At 43.6% G+C, this 20,190-nt stretch overlaps 1 protein-coding gene across 1 annotated transcript in view; it reads right to left on the reverse strand.

Moving 5' to 3' along the window:
- LOC148138228 (uncharacterized) overlaps positions 1-20,190 on the reverse strand; it is a 90,685-nt gene that overhangs the window by 51,692 nt on the left and 18,803 nt on the right. Inside the window, exon 2 of the mRNA XM_087981927.1 lies at positions 6,252-6,392. Coding sequence (XP_087838053.1) covers positions 6,252-6,392 — 141 coding nt within the window. The remainder of the gene's footprint in view (positions 1-6,251; positions 6,393-20,190) is intronic.

The following is a 20,190-nucleotide window of genomic DNA, read 5'->3' on the forward strand; positions in this document are numbered from 1 at the left end:
GCAATTTCCTCTCTTGCTTCCCACATAATTCTAGGATATATCCCGTCAGGTCCTGGGGACTTGTCTCCTCAAGTTTTTCAAAATGCCCAACACATAGAACATAGAACATAGAAGAATACAGCGCAGTACAGGCCCTTGGGCCCTCGATGTTGCGCCGATCCAAGCCCACCTAAACTACACTAACCCACTATCCTCCATATACCTATCCAATGCCCTCTTAAATGCCCATAAAGAGGGAGAGTCCACCACTGTTACTGGCAGGGCATTCCATGAACTAACGACTCGCTGAGTGAAGAACCTACCCCTAACATCAGTCCTATATCTACCCCCCCTTAATTTAAAGCTATGCCCCCTTGTAATACCCGACTCAATACGCGGGAAAAGGTTCATACTGTCGACCCTATCTAACCCCCTAATCATCTTGTACACCTCAATCAAGTCACCCCTAAACCTTCTTTTCTCTAGTGAAAACAGCCCCAAGTGCCTCAGTCTTTCCTCATACGATTTTCCTTCCATACCAGGCAACATCCTGGTAAACCTCCTCTGCACACGTTCCAATGCCTCCACATCCTTCCTATAGTATGGCGACCAAAACTGCACACAATATTCCAGATGCGGCCGTACCAGAGTCTTATACAACTGCATCATGACCTCAGGACTCCGGAACTCAATTCCTCTACCAATAAAAGCCAGTACGCCATATGCCTTCCTCACCGCACTATTTACCTGGGTGGCAACTTTCAGAGATCTGTGTACATGGACACCAAGATCCCTCTGCTCATCCACACTACCAAGTATCCGACCATTAGCCCAGTACCCCATCTTTTTGTTATTCTTCCCAAAGTGAATCACCTCGCACTTAGCTACATTGAATTCCATCTGCCACCTTTCTGCCCAGCTCTGCAGCTTCTCTATATCCTGCTGTAACCTGCCACATCCTTCCTCACTGTCAACAACTCCTCCGACTTTCGTGTCATCCGCAAACTTGCTCACCCAACCTTCTAACCCCTCTTCCAGGTCATTTATAAAAATGACAAACAGCAATGGTCCCAAAACAGATCCTTGCGGAACACCGCTAGTGACGGCACTCCATGAAGAAACTTTGCCATCAACTACTACCCTCTGTCTTCTTCCATCCAGCCAATTCCTAATCCAAACCTCCAACTCACCCTCAATGCCATATCTCCGTATTTTCTGCAGTAGCCTACCATGGGGAACCTTATCAAACGCCTTACTAAAATCCATATATACCACATCTACCGCTTTCCCCTCATCAACCTCCTTCGTCACCTTTTCAAAGAATTCAATAAGGTTTGTGAGGCACGACTTGCCCTTCACAAAACCATGCTGACTATCCTTGATCACATTATTCCTATCTAGATGTGCATAAATCCTATCCCTTACAATTCTCTCTAAGACTTTGCCCACAACAGAAGTGAGACTCACCGGCCTATAGTTACTAGGGCTATCCCTACTCCCCTTTTTGAACAAGGGAACCACATTTGCTATCCTCCAGTCTTCTGGGACTACTCCTGTAGACAAAGAGGACATAAAAATCAAGGCCAATGGCTCTGCAATCTCCTCCCTTGCTTCCCAGAGAATCCTAGGATAAATGCCATCAGGCCCAGGGGACTTATCTATTTTCACCTTTTCCAGGATTTCCAACACCTCTTCTCTACATACCTCAAAGCCATCCATTCTACTTATTTGTGCCTCAGTATTCTCATCGACAACAATGCCCTGTTCCTGAGTGAATACTGAAGAAAAGTATTCATTCAGTGTCTCCCCAATCTCTTCCGCCTCCACACGCAACTTCCCCCTACTATCCTTGACTGGACCTATTCCTACCCTAGTCATTCTTTTATTCCTAACATACCTATAGAAAGCCTTAGGGTTTTCCCTAATCCTATCTACTAAGGACCTTTCATGTCCCCTCCTTGCTGCTTTTAGCTCTCTCTTCAGGTCCTTCCTGGCTACCCTATAACTCTCAATCGCCCCAATTGAACCTTCACGTCTCATCTTGAGATAGGCCGCCCTCTTCCATTTAACAAGGGATTCCAATTCCTTATTAAACCACGGCTCCCTCGCACGACCCTTTCCTACCTGCCTGACAGGTACATAATTATCAAGGACACTCAATAGTTGCCCCTTGAACAAGTTCCACATATCATTTACACTCTTGCCTTGGAGTCTACTTTTCCAAGCCACACATCCTAAGTCATGCCTCACCGCATCATAATTTCCCTTACCCCAGCTATAATTCTTGCCCTGTAGTACACACTTATCCCTCTCCATCACAAGTGTAAAAATCACCGAATTATGGTCACTATCCCCAAAGTGCTCACCTACCTCTAATTCTAACACCTGGCCTGGTTCGTTACCCAGAACCAAATCCAGTATGGCCTCACCTCTTGTTGGCCTGTCTACATATTGTGTCAGGAAACTCTCCTGCACACATTGAACAAACACTGACCCATCTAACGAACTTGAGCTATAGCTTTCCCAATCAATATCAGGAAAGTTAAAGTCCCCCATAACAACCACCCTATTACTGTCACTCATCTCCTGAATCACCTTCCCAATCCTTTCTTCAATGATTCTAGGACTATTAGGAGGCCTGTAAAAGACTCCTAACAGGGTGACCTCACCTTTCCTATTCCTAACCTCAGCCCAAACTACCTCAGATGGCAAGTCCTCATCCATCGTCCTTTCCACCGCTGTAATACTATCTTTGACAAGCAATGCCACACCTCCCCCTCTTTTACCCCCACCTCTAAACCTACTAAAACATTTAAATCCCGGAACCTGCAACAGCCAATCCTGTCCCTGTTCTAGCCATGTCTCCGTAATAGCCACAACATCGAAGTCCCAGGTACCAACCAACGCTGCAAGTTCACCTACCTTATTTCGTATACTTCTTGCATTGAAGTATACACACTTCAAGCCACTTCCCTGTTTACAGGCACCCTCCTTGGAAATTGATGCCATGTTCCTCACCTCCCTACACTCCAGGCCCTGCACCCTGAAGCTACAATCTGGGTTCCCATGCCCCTGCCGAGTTAGTTTAAACCCCCCCCAAGAGCACTAGCAAACCTCCCCCCAAGGATACTGGTTCCCCTCAGGTTCAGGTGTAGACCATCCTGTTTATAGAGGTCCCACCGTCCCCAGAAAGAACCCCAGTTATCCAAAAACTGGAACCCCTCCCTCCTGCACCATCCCTGAAGCCACGCATTTAATTGTTCTCTCTCCCTATTCCTCGAATCTCTATCACGTGGCACGGGTAACAAACCAGAGACAACAACTCTGTTTGTTCTAACTCCAAGCTTCCAACCTAGCTCCCTGAAAGCCTGTCTAACATCCTCAGCACTCCTCCTACCTATGTCGTTGGTGCCAATGTGGACCACGACTTCGGGTTGCTCCCCCTCCCCCTCCAGGACCCGGAAAACACGATCAGAGACATCACGTACCCTTGCACCTGGGAGGCAACATACCAAACGTGAGTCTCTCTCGTTCCCACAAAACCGCCTATCTGTGCCACGAACTATCGAGTCCCCAATTACTACTGCTCTGCTCTTCTTCACCCTTCCCTTCTGAGTAACGGGGACAGGCTCCGTGCCAGAGACCTGAGCCCCGTTACTTACCCCTGGTAAGTCATCCCCCCCACAAGTATCCAAAACGGTATACTTGTTCTTGAGGGGAATGGCCGCAGGAGGTCCCTGCACTGGCTGCTTCCTCCCAGTCCCCCTCACTGTAACCCATCTATCTGCCATCTTTGGAGTTACTACTTCCCTATAACTCTGATCTATGACCCCCTCTGCCTCCCGAATGATCCGAAGTTCATCCAACTCCAGCTCCAGTTCCCTAACACGGTCTTGGAGGAGCTGGAGATGGGTGCACTTCCTAACAACATCTTCCTTCCTAACAAGTATCTCTTCTAGCTTACCAGTCCGTTTCATACTCTCCTCTTCAACAATACGGTCCCTCTCGTTTGTAAATACTGAAGTACTCATTCAAGACCTCTCCTATCTCTTTCGACTCAATACACAGTCTCCCACTACTGTCCTTGATCGGACCTACCCTTGTTCTTGTTATTCTCTTGTTTCTCAAAGACGCATTAAATGCCTTGGGGTTATCCTTGATCCTACCCGCCAAAGATTTTTCATGCCCTCTCTTAGCTCTCCTAATCCCTTTTTTCAGCTCCCTCCTGGCTATCCTGTATCCCTCCAACGCTCTGTCTGAACCTTGTTTCCTCAACCTTATGTAAGCCTCCTTCTTCCTCCTGACAAGAAGTTCAACCTCCCTCGTCAACCAAGGTTCCCTCACACGACCATCTCTTTCTGCCTGACAGGTACATACATATCAAGGACACGTCGTATCTGTTCCTTGAAAAAGTTCCACATTTCAACGACATCCTTCCCTGACAGCCTATGCTCCCAATTTATGCTCCTCAGATCCTGTCTTGCAGCATCATATTTACCCTTCCCCCAGTTGTAAAACCCGCCCTGTTGCACGCACCTATCTCTCTCCATAACCAAGGTGAAAGTCAAAGAATTGTGGTCACCATCACCAAAATGCTCACCCACTAACAAGTCCATCACTTGTTCGTTACCAAGTACCAAATCCAATATGGCCTCCCCTCTGGTCGGGAAATCTACATAGTGAGTTAGAAAAGATTCCTGGACACACTGCACAAACACCGCCCCGTCCAATCTATTTGATCTAAAGAGCTTCCAATCAACACTTGGAAAGTTGAAATCGCCCATGACTAAAACCCCGTGGCTTTTGCACCTTTCCAAAGTCTGTTTCCCAATCTGTTTCTCCACATCTCTGCTGCTATTGGGGGGCCTATAGTAAACACCAAACAAGTAAGCACCTTTTCTATTTCTGACTTCAGCCTATACTACCTCCAAAGGCAGATCCCCCTCGAACTGCCCTTCTGTAGCCGTTATACTATTTCTAATTAGCAACGCCACCCCCCCTCCTTTTTTACCACGCCCCCTAATCTTACTGAAACATCTGTAACCAGGAACCTCCAACAACCATTCCTGTACTCTTCTATCCATGTTTTTGTGATGGCCACAACATCGTAGGCCCAAGTACCGATCCAAGCCTTAAATTCACCCACCTTATTTCTGATACTCCTTGCGTTGAAGTATACAAACTTGAGCCATCTCTGTGTCCGCAAGTATTCCCTGTCAGTGCTACCTTCTCCACAGCCTCCCTACATTCTTGGACATCCTGAAAAACAGCTAACCTACTTGCTGGACTACAAGTCCGCATCCCATCCCCCTGCCAAATTAGTTTAACGCCCCCCCCTCCCCCCGAAGAGTGCTCCCAGGATATTGGTGCCCTTCTGGTTCAGGTGCAAACCGTCCTGCTTGTACAGGTCCCACCTTCCCAGAATGCAGTCAAATTGTCCAAATACCTGAAGCCCTCCCTCCTACACTATCGTTGCAGCCACGTGTTCAACTGCACTTGCCTCACTGTCACGTGGCACCAGCAACAACCCAGAGATGACGACTCTGTCCGTCCTAGCTTTTAGCTTCCAGCCTAACTGCCTGAGCTCCTGAATGACCTCCCCACCCCTCTTCCTACCTCTCTCATTGGTGCTAATGTGCACCACGACTTCTGGCTGCACACCCTCCTCCTTAAGGATTCTGAAGACACGGTCCGAGACGTCTCGGACCCTGGCATTCGTGAGGCAACAAACCATACAAGAGTCTCGCCCATGTCCACAGAACCGCCTGTCTGTCCCTCTAACTATAGAGTCTCCTATAACTAGCGCTCTCCTCCTCTCCCCCTTTTCCTTCTGGGCCTCAGAGCTGCACCTCGTGCCAGAGACCCGGTCACTGCAGTTTACCCCTGCTAGGCCATCTCCCCCAACAGTATCCAAAGCGGTATACTTATTGTTGAGGGGAATGACCACAGGGGATCCCTGCACTGCCTGTTTCCTCCCTTTCCCACCTCTAACTGTTACCCAGCTACCTCTGTTCTCTGGCGTAACTATGTCCCTGTAGCTTATATCTATCACCCTCTCAGCCTCTCTAATAATCCTCAGTTCATCCAACTCCAGCTCCAGTTCCCTAACGCGGTCTGCGAGGAGCTGGAGCTGGCTGCACTTCCTGCTGGTGAAGTTGGCAGGAGCATCGGTGGTCACCCCTACCTTAAACATCCTGCAGGAGGAATATTCCACGGCCCGCGTTGCATAACTCTACACTTAGTCTCCAAAACAAGAACACTAAGTAGCTTACCTGTTCAGCCAACTGATTCCTTTTTTTAGGTTAGAGGAGGATTGAGGGTGGGAGACACTCGTGTAGTGTCTCGGGTTCCTTCTCCACTCAAACTTCTTACTTTCCCAGAAGCCTCTGTTGACGACTCCCGGGTTCCCACTCCTAGTTGAAAAAAGACACAGACTGTGGGAAGGGAAACGTTAATTTAAACTGGTCTCCGCTTACCTTCCGGCTCCCCTCTCTGTGCGCCCGCTGTAGCACTCAAGAACAAACCACGACAAGCAGACCAAACACAGCCAGAAACCCTAACCACCTTACCATACATCAAAGAAGTTTCAGAAATGACAGCCAGACTACTGAGACTCCTCGGAATCCTAGTAGCACACAAACCCACCAACACTCTCAAACAAAAACTAACAAACTTAAAAGACCCAGTACAACCCATGGACAAAACCAACCTCGTCTACAAAATTCCATGCAAGGACTGCCACAAACACAATGTAGGACAAACAGGAAGAAAGTTAGCCACCAGGATACACGAACACCAGCTAGCCACAAAAGAAACAAACACGACCCTCTCTCCCTCAGAGCCCTACACATGGATGAAAAAATCCACCATTTCGACTGGGACAACACATCTATCCTGGGACAAGCTAAGCAAAGACAGAGAATTCCTAGAGGCCTGGCACTCCAACCACAACGCCATAAATAAACACATAGATCTCGATGCCATCTATCAACTCCTTAGAAAACGAACAGGAAATGACATCACCACAAACCCCAGGAACCCCATCCAGATCAAACATATAAATAGAAAGCAGGAGACAATAGCTTCGCTTCACTTGGAGGTCGCCACTGATGATGTTACCTAGCCAAGTAATGAAACATCTGGATATCAAACCTACAGCTCAGCTAGCAAAACTAAAGCTCAACCTGAGCTATAAACCTTCACAAACCTTGCAGAAATTTGTCATCTCAGCAATTCGGGCTCCGTTTGATGTTGCCAATGCAATGAGACATGAACAATCGCTTTCTCAGCCATGTCAATAAAACTAGATGACACTGACACATATTAATTGTCGATATCGCAGTTCACATTTAAATCCATGTCTTAACATCATGACAGAAAGGAAGGGGAAAGTTCTGAAATGAGCAAGATACATTGATGGCCTTTTCATTTTTCGACCTTTGGAGTACTTTTCTCTGAACACGACACTATAGGAAGGACAGAAGAGTGCACAAGAGTGCAGAAAAGTTTTACCAGGATGTTGCATGCATTTGATTCCATCAAGTATCAGGAGAAATGAGACTTGGATTGTTTTTTTCTCGAGTGTTCGAGATGATGGCACACGTGGATATGTCATCAAGGCAACCTTTTTTAACCCCACTGCGGAAATGTCAAATGTTTGGCTTCAGTTTGAGGTGAGAGAGGAAAAAGTGGAAAGGAAATGTACGAGGAGAGTTTTATATGAATAAGGTGGTCGGTACCTGGAACATATTGCCATGGAGAGGTGGTAGAAGTGGATTTGACAGAAAGGGTAAAGAGTTATTTCGACAGAAGCATGAACAGGCAGATAATAGTGGTGAAAAAGCCATGTGTCGGTAGATGGGATTAGTTCAAAATTCTTGGCACACACATGATGGGCAAAAGAACTTGTTCCTGTCCTCTCCTGTTCAATAGTCTATTAGACATTTTATTACAGGATATGCTAGGGATGTTTTCTCTGAAGTACAAAAGCTCGCTGGAAGACCTGCTTGATTTGTGTAACAATGTGTGGAGCACGGGCAGAGAGAACAGAAAGCAGCTACTCCCTTCAGCTGATGGTTCAATATCGAGGTTAGACTTTTTGAAATAGACGACCAAATATTTTGGTGTGGCATAGCGGCTCAGTTGTCCTTCTTGTTGGTTTACAGCGTCAGGGGATGGGATTGATTCTTGCTTTGAGTGACTGGATGGAATTTGCACACTCTACTGTGTCTGCGTGGGCTTCCTCTGGGTGCTTGGATTTCCTCCTACACGTCCAAACATGTGCAAGTTATTAAATTGGACATACTAAATTTTCACAGTGTGTTGATTCACCATAGGAACTGCTGTGATACAGGGATGGTTGGATCTCTGTGGGATGCTTTTTGGGAGGATCAGTTTGGACTTGATGGGTGAGCACACAGCTTCCATACTGTGGAAGGTTTTCTATGAGTTCAAGGTGTGGAGGTGAGTTGATGAGAAATGTTTCCCACCAGAGAGTGGTGGGGATCTGTAATACATTGCCGGATGATGTGGTAAGTCAGTAGAACTTTCAAACTTCAAAGAGCTATTGGATAAGCCATTTGAAGTCCCCGTACAATCAAAGTTTCCAGTTATAATTTTGGGTATCATGCCCCTTTCGGATTTGATCTCACATTTTACATTCAATGGATCGATAGGCCTCTCGTGTGCTCGTGGCTTCTATAAGTCTATGCTCTAACGCACACAAACTACAGCCTGTATCTAATGTCGCTGGCTCATTTTGTACATTTCCCTTTTAGGGCATGCTTTCCACTCAGAGGGCATTTTGTTTATCACAACGAGGACATCCGTTACTTCACGTTCTTAGCTGAAAGACTGGAAAGGAACCTGGCTGTTCGCATTGGGTTGAAGTCAGAGACACAATTTACGCTGCTTGTTGGTCAACACCAAGACACCACCAGTCAAATCAATTCTTATTCACATCGCTCAAACGCGGAGGGCTGAAGCTGCGAAACTTGATTTGCATCATTAAGTGAATGAAGAATTGTTGCAACACGGCGTTGAACAATTCTGCTAATTAAGCAAAATGCACTGAACAGCTCACCTCGCCTCGTTATCTGTTATTGTATGAATGACAGACAACTACCTCCATTCCACTATTTAAATAATAAAAAAGTTATTCTTTAACTATAAAATGAACGTGAAAAAACACTATTTACAACTCTCAGCCTCCTTTCTCTCAAAAGATTGCTATCGACCTCCCACTCTGTAACAAAATACTGACAACAATGAGGCCCCAATTAAATTTACAGCAAAAAAAAATTAAAACCAGAGTGAGGTGTGGTTCCTCCGGTGTGTGTAGTATACCTGGGTCATCTTCAATCTTCTGCTGCGTAGAGTTTTCATATAAAGAAAAAGTACCTTTACCAGGCTGCTTTGAACAGCACATTCTGTCATGAAAAGCGTTTGCCCGCTTTCACTCTTTCAAAAAGTTACAGTACACGTCTGCAACTTCATAACACCTCCACCTTAAGAAAAAAAGTGAACCATGATAATGAAAGGATGGTTTCACTTGTTTTTTTCTCATTCTTAACCCGATCACCATTGAATACATGAGACAGTAATGTAAGCTCATGTGAACATCTGCACACACACGCGGACGTTCACACACATACTCACACACACAGGGAGAGACACACACACACACATATGTATGTATATATATGCATGTATTTATTTTATAACATTGTTATTTGTTTAATCTTATCCATACTTTATCCATGTAATCTCCGAATCGTTCTAAGAACTATGCCAACTGTAACATTCGATATTTCCAGGACTCATGAAAGATCACTACATCATCCAGATAAACTGCACCGTTTGTTAACGCAGCCACAAATCAGTCCATGAGTCGTTGCCATTTATTGGGTGCGTTACGTTAAATAGACATAGCCCATTTGGGGTTATGAACGCAGAAGTTTATTTCACTCTCTCTGATAAAGTTACCTACCAATAAGCACGCAGTAAGTCAAACTTAGTAATGCAACTTGCTTGTCAAACTTTCTCTGTGGAGTCCCCCAAACCTGGACTGTGTTATGAGTCCGATTATGTTCCAACATTGGCCTTCAGATAGTCCACACAAAATCGTTAAGTCCTGCCAGGTTTGGGAACTAATACAATCAGCAAGCTCGACTCGCTTTGACTTGGTTCAATTAAATCTTTGTTCCTTCTTGACCTGCCTGGGTTTGAAAGGATTAAACCTGTAGGGGAGTTGTTTTATCAGAATAGAATTCCCTACGTCTACCTCATGTACAATAACATTAGACTTCCATATCTTACTCCTGTATATGCCCTCATACTGCTCTAACAAAGCTTTCAGTTGCGTTCTTTGGTCCTGAGGCGGATAGTTCACTAACCTACCCACTCCTCAAGGCCTTTCTAATTGTTTTACGTATTTTGAGGCACATCAAACACCACACCACCTGGATTTAATTCCTTAATCGACGGGACAGTAATTAACAAATGTTCCTCCCTTTCCTTCTCTCTATTATAATAAAGTTTCAAAATATTCGCATGACATATGCGATACAGATTATTGTTCTTCGTCATCTTCACCGGATAGATTACCTGACTCAACTTTTTCTCAATTTCATAGCGACCACTCAACATGGCTTCGAAAGGATTACCTTCAACAATATTCATATGTCATCTCACCATGAAAACGTCGGATTTTGTTTTTTTTAATCTGTCACCAGCTTCATTCCATGTTCTGTCCTCTTCTGGTGCTGTTTCGCTAACTCACCAAAACGATTTAATCTGTCCAAATGTGGGATTTCCGACTTCAGTCTCTTTCATTACTTTCAAAGGGTCTCTCACATCATGTGTGAATATTACCTCAAAGGGAGTAATATGAGTAGATTCGTTTGGGGCATCTTTAATGGCAAGCAACACAAATGGGATAACTTTATCCCAATCATACGGGTAATCCTGAGAGTACGCTCTTATGGTCTTAAAGGTCTAATGGCACCTTTCTAAAGCTCCCTGCGATTCAGGATGACATGTACTGGATTAAAGTACTGTATAGTATGATCTCCTTAAAAAAGCTTACAAGTAATACTAAACACTTGCTGTCATTGAATATCTCTGTGTAGTCCATACCGCGTGAAGAAAGCTGCTAACAACTCTAATATCCCTTTTGCCTGAATACTCGGTAATGAAATTGCCTTCAAAGATCTGATAAACACATCCATTATAGTTATCAAGTACTGGTTTCCACTTTTAGTTCTCTGGACGAGACCGAGACAATCAATTATAACACACGTGAAAGGTTCGTTGAATGTGAGATTTGGCAAAGAAGGTATTGGTTTTATTCCTGCTTGTGGCTTACCTATTATTTGGCATGTATGACACATATGGCAAATGTTAACCACATCCTTCTATATTCCAGGCCAATAGAAATGTTTTTGTACCTTAGCTGAATCTTCAATACACCAAGTTGACCTCCTATTGGTAGTTCAAATGCCACCCGTAAAACGTCCTGGCTATATGCTACCGACAACACAATTTGGTGCACTTCTGCACTTTTCTCCTCGGCACTAACCCGCCATGGTCTCCATTTTCGGCTTTTGATTCTATCTTTAAGAAAGAAACCCTTTGGAATATTCGCAGCTTCCTTTTATGACTCAGCATCAACGTATATAACCTTTCATCGTCTTGTCTTTCTGTGGCAAGTGCATTAGCCTTTCAGGACGAAACACTTCTGTCAGACCGTCTGCCTGTTCGGGTTTTTCTTGTACCATTTCACCAAAGAGTGTGTCGGCTATCTGAACCTGAAATCCTCCATCTTTCTCTGTAGTTTTTGCTTGGTGCTGTGGCTTATCATAGTGGGATCTTGTTAGTACACTGTTTGGGAAATATCAGGCTACTTTTCTTTTATCTCCTTAGCCCCCTGGTCTCCCTTGCGCTTCTGCACAATAAGGGGTGTCACTCCCACCTTGGATTGTGCTAAATCGTTCCCAAGAACAACTTGAATCCCTCAAACTGACACTCTCTCAATCACTCACACTGTTATTTCTCCAATCTTGATTTGGCATTCCAACTTGATCTTACATTTAGAAAGGTTAAATTTATGTCCATCTATCCAACAAATTGCCACTGTCTCGGGTAGCAGATTAGAAAGAGTGCAAATACGTTCATCTCTTACCAGTAGACACTGGTTCGATCCAGTGTCTCCCAAAATTATATCTTCTTTCCCTTTCTCTCACTGTTCTTTCTGAGTAAGTTTAGTTTCTTTTACCACATCTTTTCCCACAATGCTTTTCTTTAATGACCAGCGTTATGACTTTATGTGTTCCACATTACAACAGTGGAAACACCTGTAGCCTTTCACCCCCTTTCCACCCTCTTGGACTACTTTTTTTATGCTGTGCTAAACAATTACCAGTGTTCTCTACTTTTTATTTCATGGTATAGGATCTCCCCTTCTCCCAAATTCTATTCCTCACAGGATGAAATTCTTACTGGATGCTAAACTTTGCTTTAAGCGCCAATGTACATTCATGTGCTATCTCACTTGCTCTTCTCAATTCTTGAACTTCCTGTTTCTCCTCAAGAAATCTTATCATCTCTGAACATATGTTGTGAAACTATTCCAGCAGAATAACCTCTCTTAGAACCTCTCTTGATCTATTTTGAACGCTGACATTCATGTCTTAAAATTACTTTATTTCATTCTTTGGAAATCAACTTAAGTCTGATTTGGTTCCTTCTTTATGTTTCTGCACCACTGTTTATGCGTTTTTGCTACCAATTCATAAGCACTCAAAATAGCCTGTTTGACCTGTTCATAATCACTTGACCCCCTCCCCAATCTGAGAGCACTGCAAATAAATCACTAGCTATGCCTAGCGGTTTACTTGAAGTAACAGTACCCAAACGTTATCTGACCATTCATAGAGTCATAGAGGTGAACAGCACGGAAAGAGACCCTTCAGTCCAACTCGTCCACGTCGACCAGATATCCCATCCCGATCAAGTCCCTCCTTCCAGAAACTGGCCAGTATCCTCCCAAACCCTTCTGATTCATACACCCATCCAGATGTTTTTAAATGTTCCAATTATACTAGCCTCCACCACTTCCTCTGGCAGTTCATTCCATACACGTACCATTCTCTGTGTGAAAAAGCTGCTCCTTTCGTCTCTTTTATATCTTTCCCCTTTCACCCTAAATCTATGCCCTCTCGTTCTGCATTCCTCCACACCAGGGAATAGACTTTGTCTATTTATCTGATCCATGCTCCTCATGATTTTATAAACCCGTATAAGGTAATCCCTCAGCCTCTAAAGCTCCAGGGAAAACAGCTCAACCTCTCCCTATAGCTCAAATCCTCCAACCCTGGCAACACCCTTGTTAATATCTTCTGAACCCTTTCAGGTTTCACGACTCTTTCCAATAGGAAGAAGACCAGTATTTGCCGCAGTGTTCCAACAGAGGCCTAACCAATGCTTCTACAGTCGCACCATGCCCTCCCAACTTTTGTACTCAATACTCTGACCAATAACGATAAGCATACTAAATGCCTTCTTCGCTATCCTACGTACCTGCGACTCCACTTTCAATGAGCTATGAGCCTGCACTCCAAGATCTCTTGGTTGAGCAACACTCCCTAGTACCTTAACATTAAGTGTATGAGTGCTCATAAGATTTGCTTTCACGAAATGCAGAACCACACATTTATATAAATTAAAATCCATCTGCCACTTCTCAGCCCATTTGCCCATCTGATCAATATCCTGTCGTAATCTGAGCTAACCTTCTTTGCTGTCCACTATAACTCCAATTTTGTTGTCATCTGCAAACTTACTAACTATACCTCTTATGCTCACATCCTATCATTTATATAAATGTTTAAAAGTAGTGGACCCAGCACCAATCCTTGTGGAACTCCACTGGTCAAAGGCCTCCAGTCTGAGAAAACAACCCTCTACACACCCTCTTTCTTCCACCTTTGAGCCAGTTCTGTATCCAAGTTGCTCGTTCTCCCTGAACTTCATGCGATCTAAACTTGCTAACCAATCTCCCATGGGGATCCTTGTCGAATGCCTCAGTGAAGTCCATATAGATCACGTCTACCACTCTGCCCTCATCTGTTACTTCTTCAAGAAACTCAATCAAGATTGCAAGACATGATTCACCACGCAGAGTATCCCTAATTAGTCCTTGCCTTTCCAGATACATGTACATCCTGTCCCTCAGGATTCCCTTCAACAACTTGCCACCACAGACGTCAGGCTCCGTGGTCTACAGTTCCCTGGCTTGTCCTTACAGCCGATCTTAATCAGTGGCACCATGTTAGCCAACATCCAGTCTTCCAGCACCTCACCTGTGACTATTGACAATGCACATAACTCAGTAAGAGGCCCAATAATCACTTCCTTAGCTTCCCGTAGAGTTCTAGCGTACACCTGATCAGATCCTGGGTATTTTTCCATTTTTATGTCTTTCAGGACATCCAACACTTCCTCCTCTGTAAGGACATTTTTCAAGATGTCCTTACATTCCATATCTTCAAGGACATTTTACACAGTAAATACTGATGCGAAATACTCGTTCAGTATCTCACACATCTCCTGTGGCTCCACACAAAGGCTGCCTTGCTGATCTATTCTCTCCCGAGCTCCCCTTTTGTCCTTAATTTATTTGTCTTCTACCTAGCCTTTTTTTTTCCAAATTAAATGAAGAATAATTTGACATCTTTCTCATCAAAATGTGGCGGTGATTTAACGCATTTGCATTTATGACCACCTTCTATCTTCATGTCCATCCTGTTAACTTGACTTTGCTAAGTCACACCTTTTGAAGTTCAAATTCTCTCTCTAATTCTCTTTCGTTTCTCTATGTTTTCTCTCACCCTTTCTTCACTCTCTCTTTGCTCAACAAAGAGTTGTATCTCTCTTTCTTTTTACTCTCTTTCTTGTTCTTTTTTTCTCTGTGTCTCTTTCTCTCTCCTTTTGTTGATCTTCCAACTCCATTTTCTTCAATGTGTCATTAAGTTTTTTTGCTAATTCTACTGTACTTGTCTGTTTCTCTGACGCACAGAATTTAGATTGACCCCCTGACAATTTCAGCTTTACTTTTCTCCTTAGTTAGACACAAATCTAACCTTTTTTGCTAATTCTAAATATGGTCTTTTCTTTCTTGATAAATTTGGGAATCGTCTTCAATCTCCAGAACCTCTTTAGCAATTTGAGGAACCGTTTCTTTCACTTCTCATGTAAGCAACCACAAGTAACCTAAATTAAACAAATTATATCAACTGTGTTTTATTTAAAAATCTAGGACACTATGCGGCAAGTGTTTGAATCTGCTGGGATCTTTTCAAATCTATCCAAATTTCAGACTGGATCTGTCTAAACCTGTCCAACTCACCGATCCGAGCCCCCAAACTGTTACAACAAGTCATGAACACTTCAGTTTATAGAGTCAAGTACACAGAAAAGCCCACCTCTTCTCGTCATCTGTTAAACTATGAGCGACAGAGAACTATGTAAATTCCACTGATTAATAAAAAAAAATAACAATTTTATTCTTTAACTCTAAAATGAACTGTATAAAACCAGTATTTACAACCCTAAGCCTCCTTTCACTTAAAGGTTTTTCTGCCTCCCACTCCATAATAATATACCGCTCCAGTAAAGCCCCTATTAAATTAACAGCAAATCAATTTTCAGACCAGATAGCAGTCTCAATCCTACTCTTTTTTAGATCTCCCTGGGTCATCTTGATCTTCTGCTGCATAGTTTTTTCATGTGGAAAAAAAACAAGGTACGTTTTAGGAGTGTTTTGAATTACAGTCTCTCGATGGCAAAATGTACTTTTTTTCTCTGGCTGACTGTTCAAACTACCTGCTTTTAGCACCCGGATCGTCTCGTTCATTTGCATTTGTCAAAACAGTAAAATTTCAATTCGTTTGGGTTTTAGTAACTTGGAGCATAATTTAAACTGATTGAGTAAATTCGTACTGCAGTGAAAATAAGTCAGGTATCGAGGTTACAGCCAAATTTTACGTCTTTAAATATTCCAGCACACTCTGTGACATGATATGTGCTTGTCAACTTTCAGTCTCTCTTTAACTTACAGTACACGCCTTCAACGTCATAGCACAATTGATTGAGCAGAACATGCATAAAGAATCTCCCTGTTACAAAAATACGTATGAGAAGTTGCCAGGCACTTTCCATGAAGCCACCGCAACACACAGACGAGGAACAAGAGGAATCAGTTCAAACCTCTGAGACTACTGCCCCTCCCTCATACAGACACATATACAATAAGATCAAAGCTGCTTCAACTGTGCGTGGCACGGTGGTACAGTGGTCAGCACTGCTGCCTCACAACGCCAGAGACCCGGGTTCAATCCATGCCTCAGGCAATTGGCTGTGAGGAGTTTGCATATTCTCCCAGTGGGTGTGCTCCGGTTTCCTCCCAGGAATTGGCCATGCTAAATTGCCCGTAGTGGGCGATGTAGGGGAATGGGTCTGGGTGGTTTGCTCTTCGGAGGGTCGGTGTGGATTTGGTCGGCCGAAGGATCTGTTTCCACAGTGTAAGCAATTTTTAAAAAAAATATCCTTATCTCTGCATTCCTGTGTATCGCCCAATCAGCATTCATCCCTTTAGATCATCAAGAATCTCGCTACATCTGCCCTAAAACAAATCCTTTGAATCCACTGCCTTTTCAGGAAGGGAATTCCAAAGACTCACAAACCGCTGGTAGAGAAAAAGAAGCTTCCTCATCTCTATTTTAAATGAACGCCTCATAATTTGTTTTATGCAATCCCACCCTATTTCGAGATCTCTGAACTATACATTCACAATTTACATGAGAATATAAAACCTATAATTAGTAAGTTTGCATACTTCTCGAAATTTGCTTCTATATTTGATAATTAGGAGGATGGTCCCAGTCTAGTCTGATATTCTTTAGATGCTAAATTGGCAGATGGATTTTTTTTATGTTAAGTGCGAGGCGATTCATTTTAGAAACTCTCATCAGGGAAGAGTATACAACATGCGTAGTAGATCACCAAAGAGTATGGAGGTACTGCGGGATCTTGATATAAAAGGTTCTCAGTCCCTGAAGCTGTCAACACAGTGAATAGTTTGGTGATGAAGGCATCCGAGATGCCTGCCTTCCTTATCAATTCATACAGTCTGGAGAAAGGAAACTTTGCAACAATTTTGTAAAACATTTCTTAGTTGTCAGATGGAAAACTCTAGGCAGAAGGACTGATTTCACTGCAAACAATGTAACAGGGATTCATAAGAATGTTACGTTGGATTAAAAGGTTCAATTAAGAGGAGAGACTGTGTTTTGTCTCTTTGGAGCAGAGGAGGATTGGGGTGGGGGGAAATATGATTGAGGTATAAAAATTGTGAGTGAGACAGATGAAGTAGATGGTGGCAATCACTTCCCCAACCAGATGTGCCTCGGGCCTGAAGGCATAACTTCAAAATGACGAGTAAATGATTTTGAACTGGATACAAATCGAGTAATTTCTCCAGGTGCATCGTAAGCTCCTAGCACAGGGCGAGTACTCCATATACTGTCTGACCCACCTTTTCTACCTGTTCTGCTGCATTGAAGAATCTATTGCTATCCACATCAAAGTCCCTCTGACACTCACTGATTCCTGCAGTCCGTCATTCATCACGTTTTCCCTTACCCAATGACACTGCTCAGCCATATTTGTTGTGCGCTGGTGGCATAACCTTCATAATTATTTAGTTCACTATGGGACAGCAGATATACTATTTGAGAAACATCAGAGACATGACAGATAACAGATTTGTGGAGGTGTGGCTGGCCTCTTTTAGATTAAATCTTTAATTCTTTCAAATGATTGGCACTTACTCTTCGATAGATCTCACTCTCTCAAAGCTGATCTTCCAAAAGTGCTGTACTCTCTCAGTACTTGGTGTCCGGAAGTGCACTCTGCCTAAGCACTCGCCCTTTGATAGTGCAGTGCTTCCGCAGCACTGACCCTCCGAAAGTGCGCCACTCCATCAGCATTAACCACCTGGCCTTGGCGTGCTCCCTCGGCATTGACCCTCCAACAGTTTGGTGTTTCCTCAACACCAGCCAGCCTAAGTGAAACATTCTCTCAACACTAACTCTCCGACAGTGCAGTGTTCTCTCTGAACTAAACCTCCGACAGTGAGGCATTTCCTCAGCACTAACTCTGTGACAATGGGGCAGTCCCTCAGTATTGATCTTCCGATTGTGAAACACTCCCATTCTTGAACGCTTTGTGCACTTTTCACCCCTGAAGAAGGATGTTCTGGCAATGGAGTCACTGCGCCAATGTTTATCAGACAGATTTACGAGACTGATTCATGTGATGGCAGAACTAATACATGAAGAGAGACTGAATCCGTTCGAACTAATTTCACTAGACTTCATATGAATGAGCTGTGATCCGATGGAATCTTATAAAATCCTTAAAGGAATCATCAGAGGACAGGAAGCTTATTCCCATAATGCAAGGTCTAAAAGAGTGTGGTCAAAGTCTCAGGATATGGGGTTTGGCTATTTTTAATTGAGATAAAATGATATGTTTTGATGCAGAGTGTGATCAACTTGTGGAATCCTCAGTCAGACAAAGTGAGGGAGGCCAAAACCTTGAACATTTTTAAAAACATGAGAGGTCTTATTCGTTGGGGAGAATGTGATCAAACGGATTGGGGATGAAAGTGGGAAGAAAGCATTCAGCTGGATTACCAACCATTTTCATGTTGAATCTTGCAACAGTCTAGCTATTCCATTTCTGGAGAGATGTGAGGAGTGGTGAGTGATAGTTGTCTTGCAGCAACCAGGGATATATTCTTTCAAGCTCAAGCCAATGAAGAGTCTGTGCCAGTTTTCCGCTGATTGGTAATGCCTGATGTCACTCACAGACACACGCAGAGATTCCATCAAAAGCATTCCCTCTCACCTCACCTGTCCAATGCAACACTATTCATCATTCAAACAGAGCTACAGGCAGATATGGATCAGAGTGCTCCATTTGTATATCACACAAAACATCAATGATTTCTGTCTGCAGAGGACCGATGGATCAGTCCATCTCTATGTTGGCAAAGGAGAGTGGACGAGTGGGAGATGGGAACTGACTGGATAACTTATTTATTTCCTTAGCTATGTTCTGACCTGGCCTTATGTGATTTATTTCTCAAACTGTCAAGTCTTGCCAGTGTCTGTTTGCAGGGCATGGGGGGAGTGTTTGTCCCATGCATAGATTTTGCATAGTGAATTGGGGATCCTCTGAGAGCAGAAGGCAACTATTATTGCCAATGCCTTCAGCTCCTTGTGGTTACCATCTGATGTAAAGAGAAACGGCTGAAAACAGACAATCTGTTACGTTGGTGCCTCAGGAGTCTGAGATGGATCATCCTCCGCACATGCATTCTGAACAGCGCTGATGCATCAAGCTCAAGTAATATCCTTGAAGGCGATGTGTGCGAAAATACCACAGATGATGATTGTTGATCTCTCGACAGTAAAACGGCCCTCAATATTGATGGGTTGCAAATATCTGCTGAAAAGCATCAATTCTGCAGTCACCTGGTGAACTCTCTCTCTCTCTGATCTTATGTCATTGCAGCTTTTACCTCTTTGTACCAAATCTTTAGCAAACTGTGCAGTTTTACAGATGTGTGGCAGAAGTAATTTTTATTGTTTAAAACTTACCAAGGTTTAAACCTGAACCTGTTCCATCTGATGTAATTGTTATTAGCAGCCTCCAGAAGTCTGATTGTGTCCCGGGTGCATTCTCCGCTATTCTTAATAAGAACCAACCTCCCAACTTGTCCTTTCACAGTCTTAGGCAGAGCGCTGTGTCACCTTTTAAATTGGCTGGAGCCTGCAGCTCATTACAGAGGGCGAGGCTTAATTGGAATATCGGAAATTGTAACAGGAATGGATTGGGAATTGGGATCAACACTTCCCAATATTCCAACATTGGAAAAATGGTTCTCCTATGAGCTCAATTACATTTATCAGAACCATAAATGGATGAATTTAGAATCGTGGATGTATTGGACAGTTCGGATTATTGAACATTTTTACTATCCCATTCTGGCTATTTTTGGCATTCCAGGTAAGTGTCTGCAGTCAGGGACTGATGCTGGAAAGCAGGCTTTACTGCAAGAATGTGGTTGTGCTTTACTGTTCCCTC

Source organism: Chiloscyllium plagiosum, unplaced genomic scaffold (assembly GCF_037043375.1).
Source record: "Chiloscyllium plagiosum isolate Xiang-an unplaced genomic scaffold, Cpla_swu_hap1 HiC_scaffold_41, whole genome shotgun sequence".
Classification (NCBI taxonomy): domain Eukaryota; kingdom Metazoa; phylum Chordata; class Chondrichthyes; order Orectolobiformes; family Hemiscylliidae; genus Chiloscyllium; species Chiloscyllium plagiosum.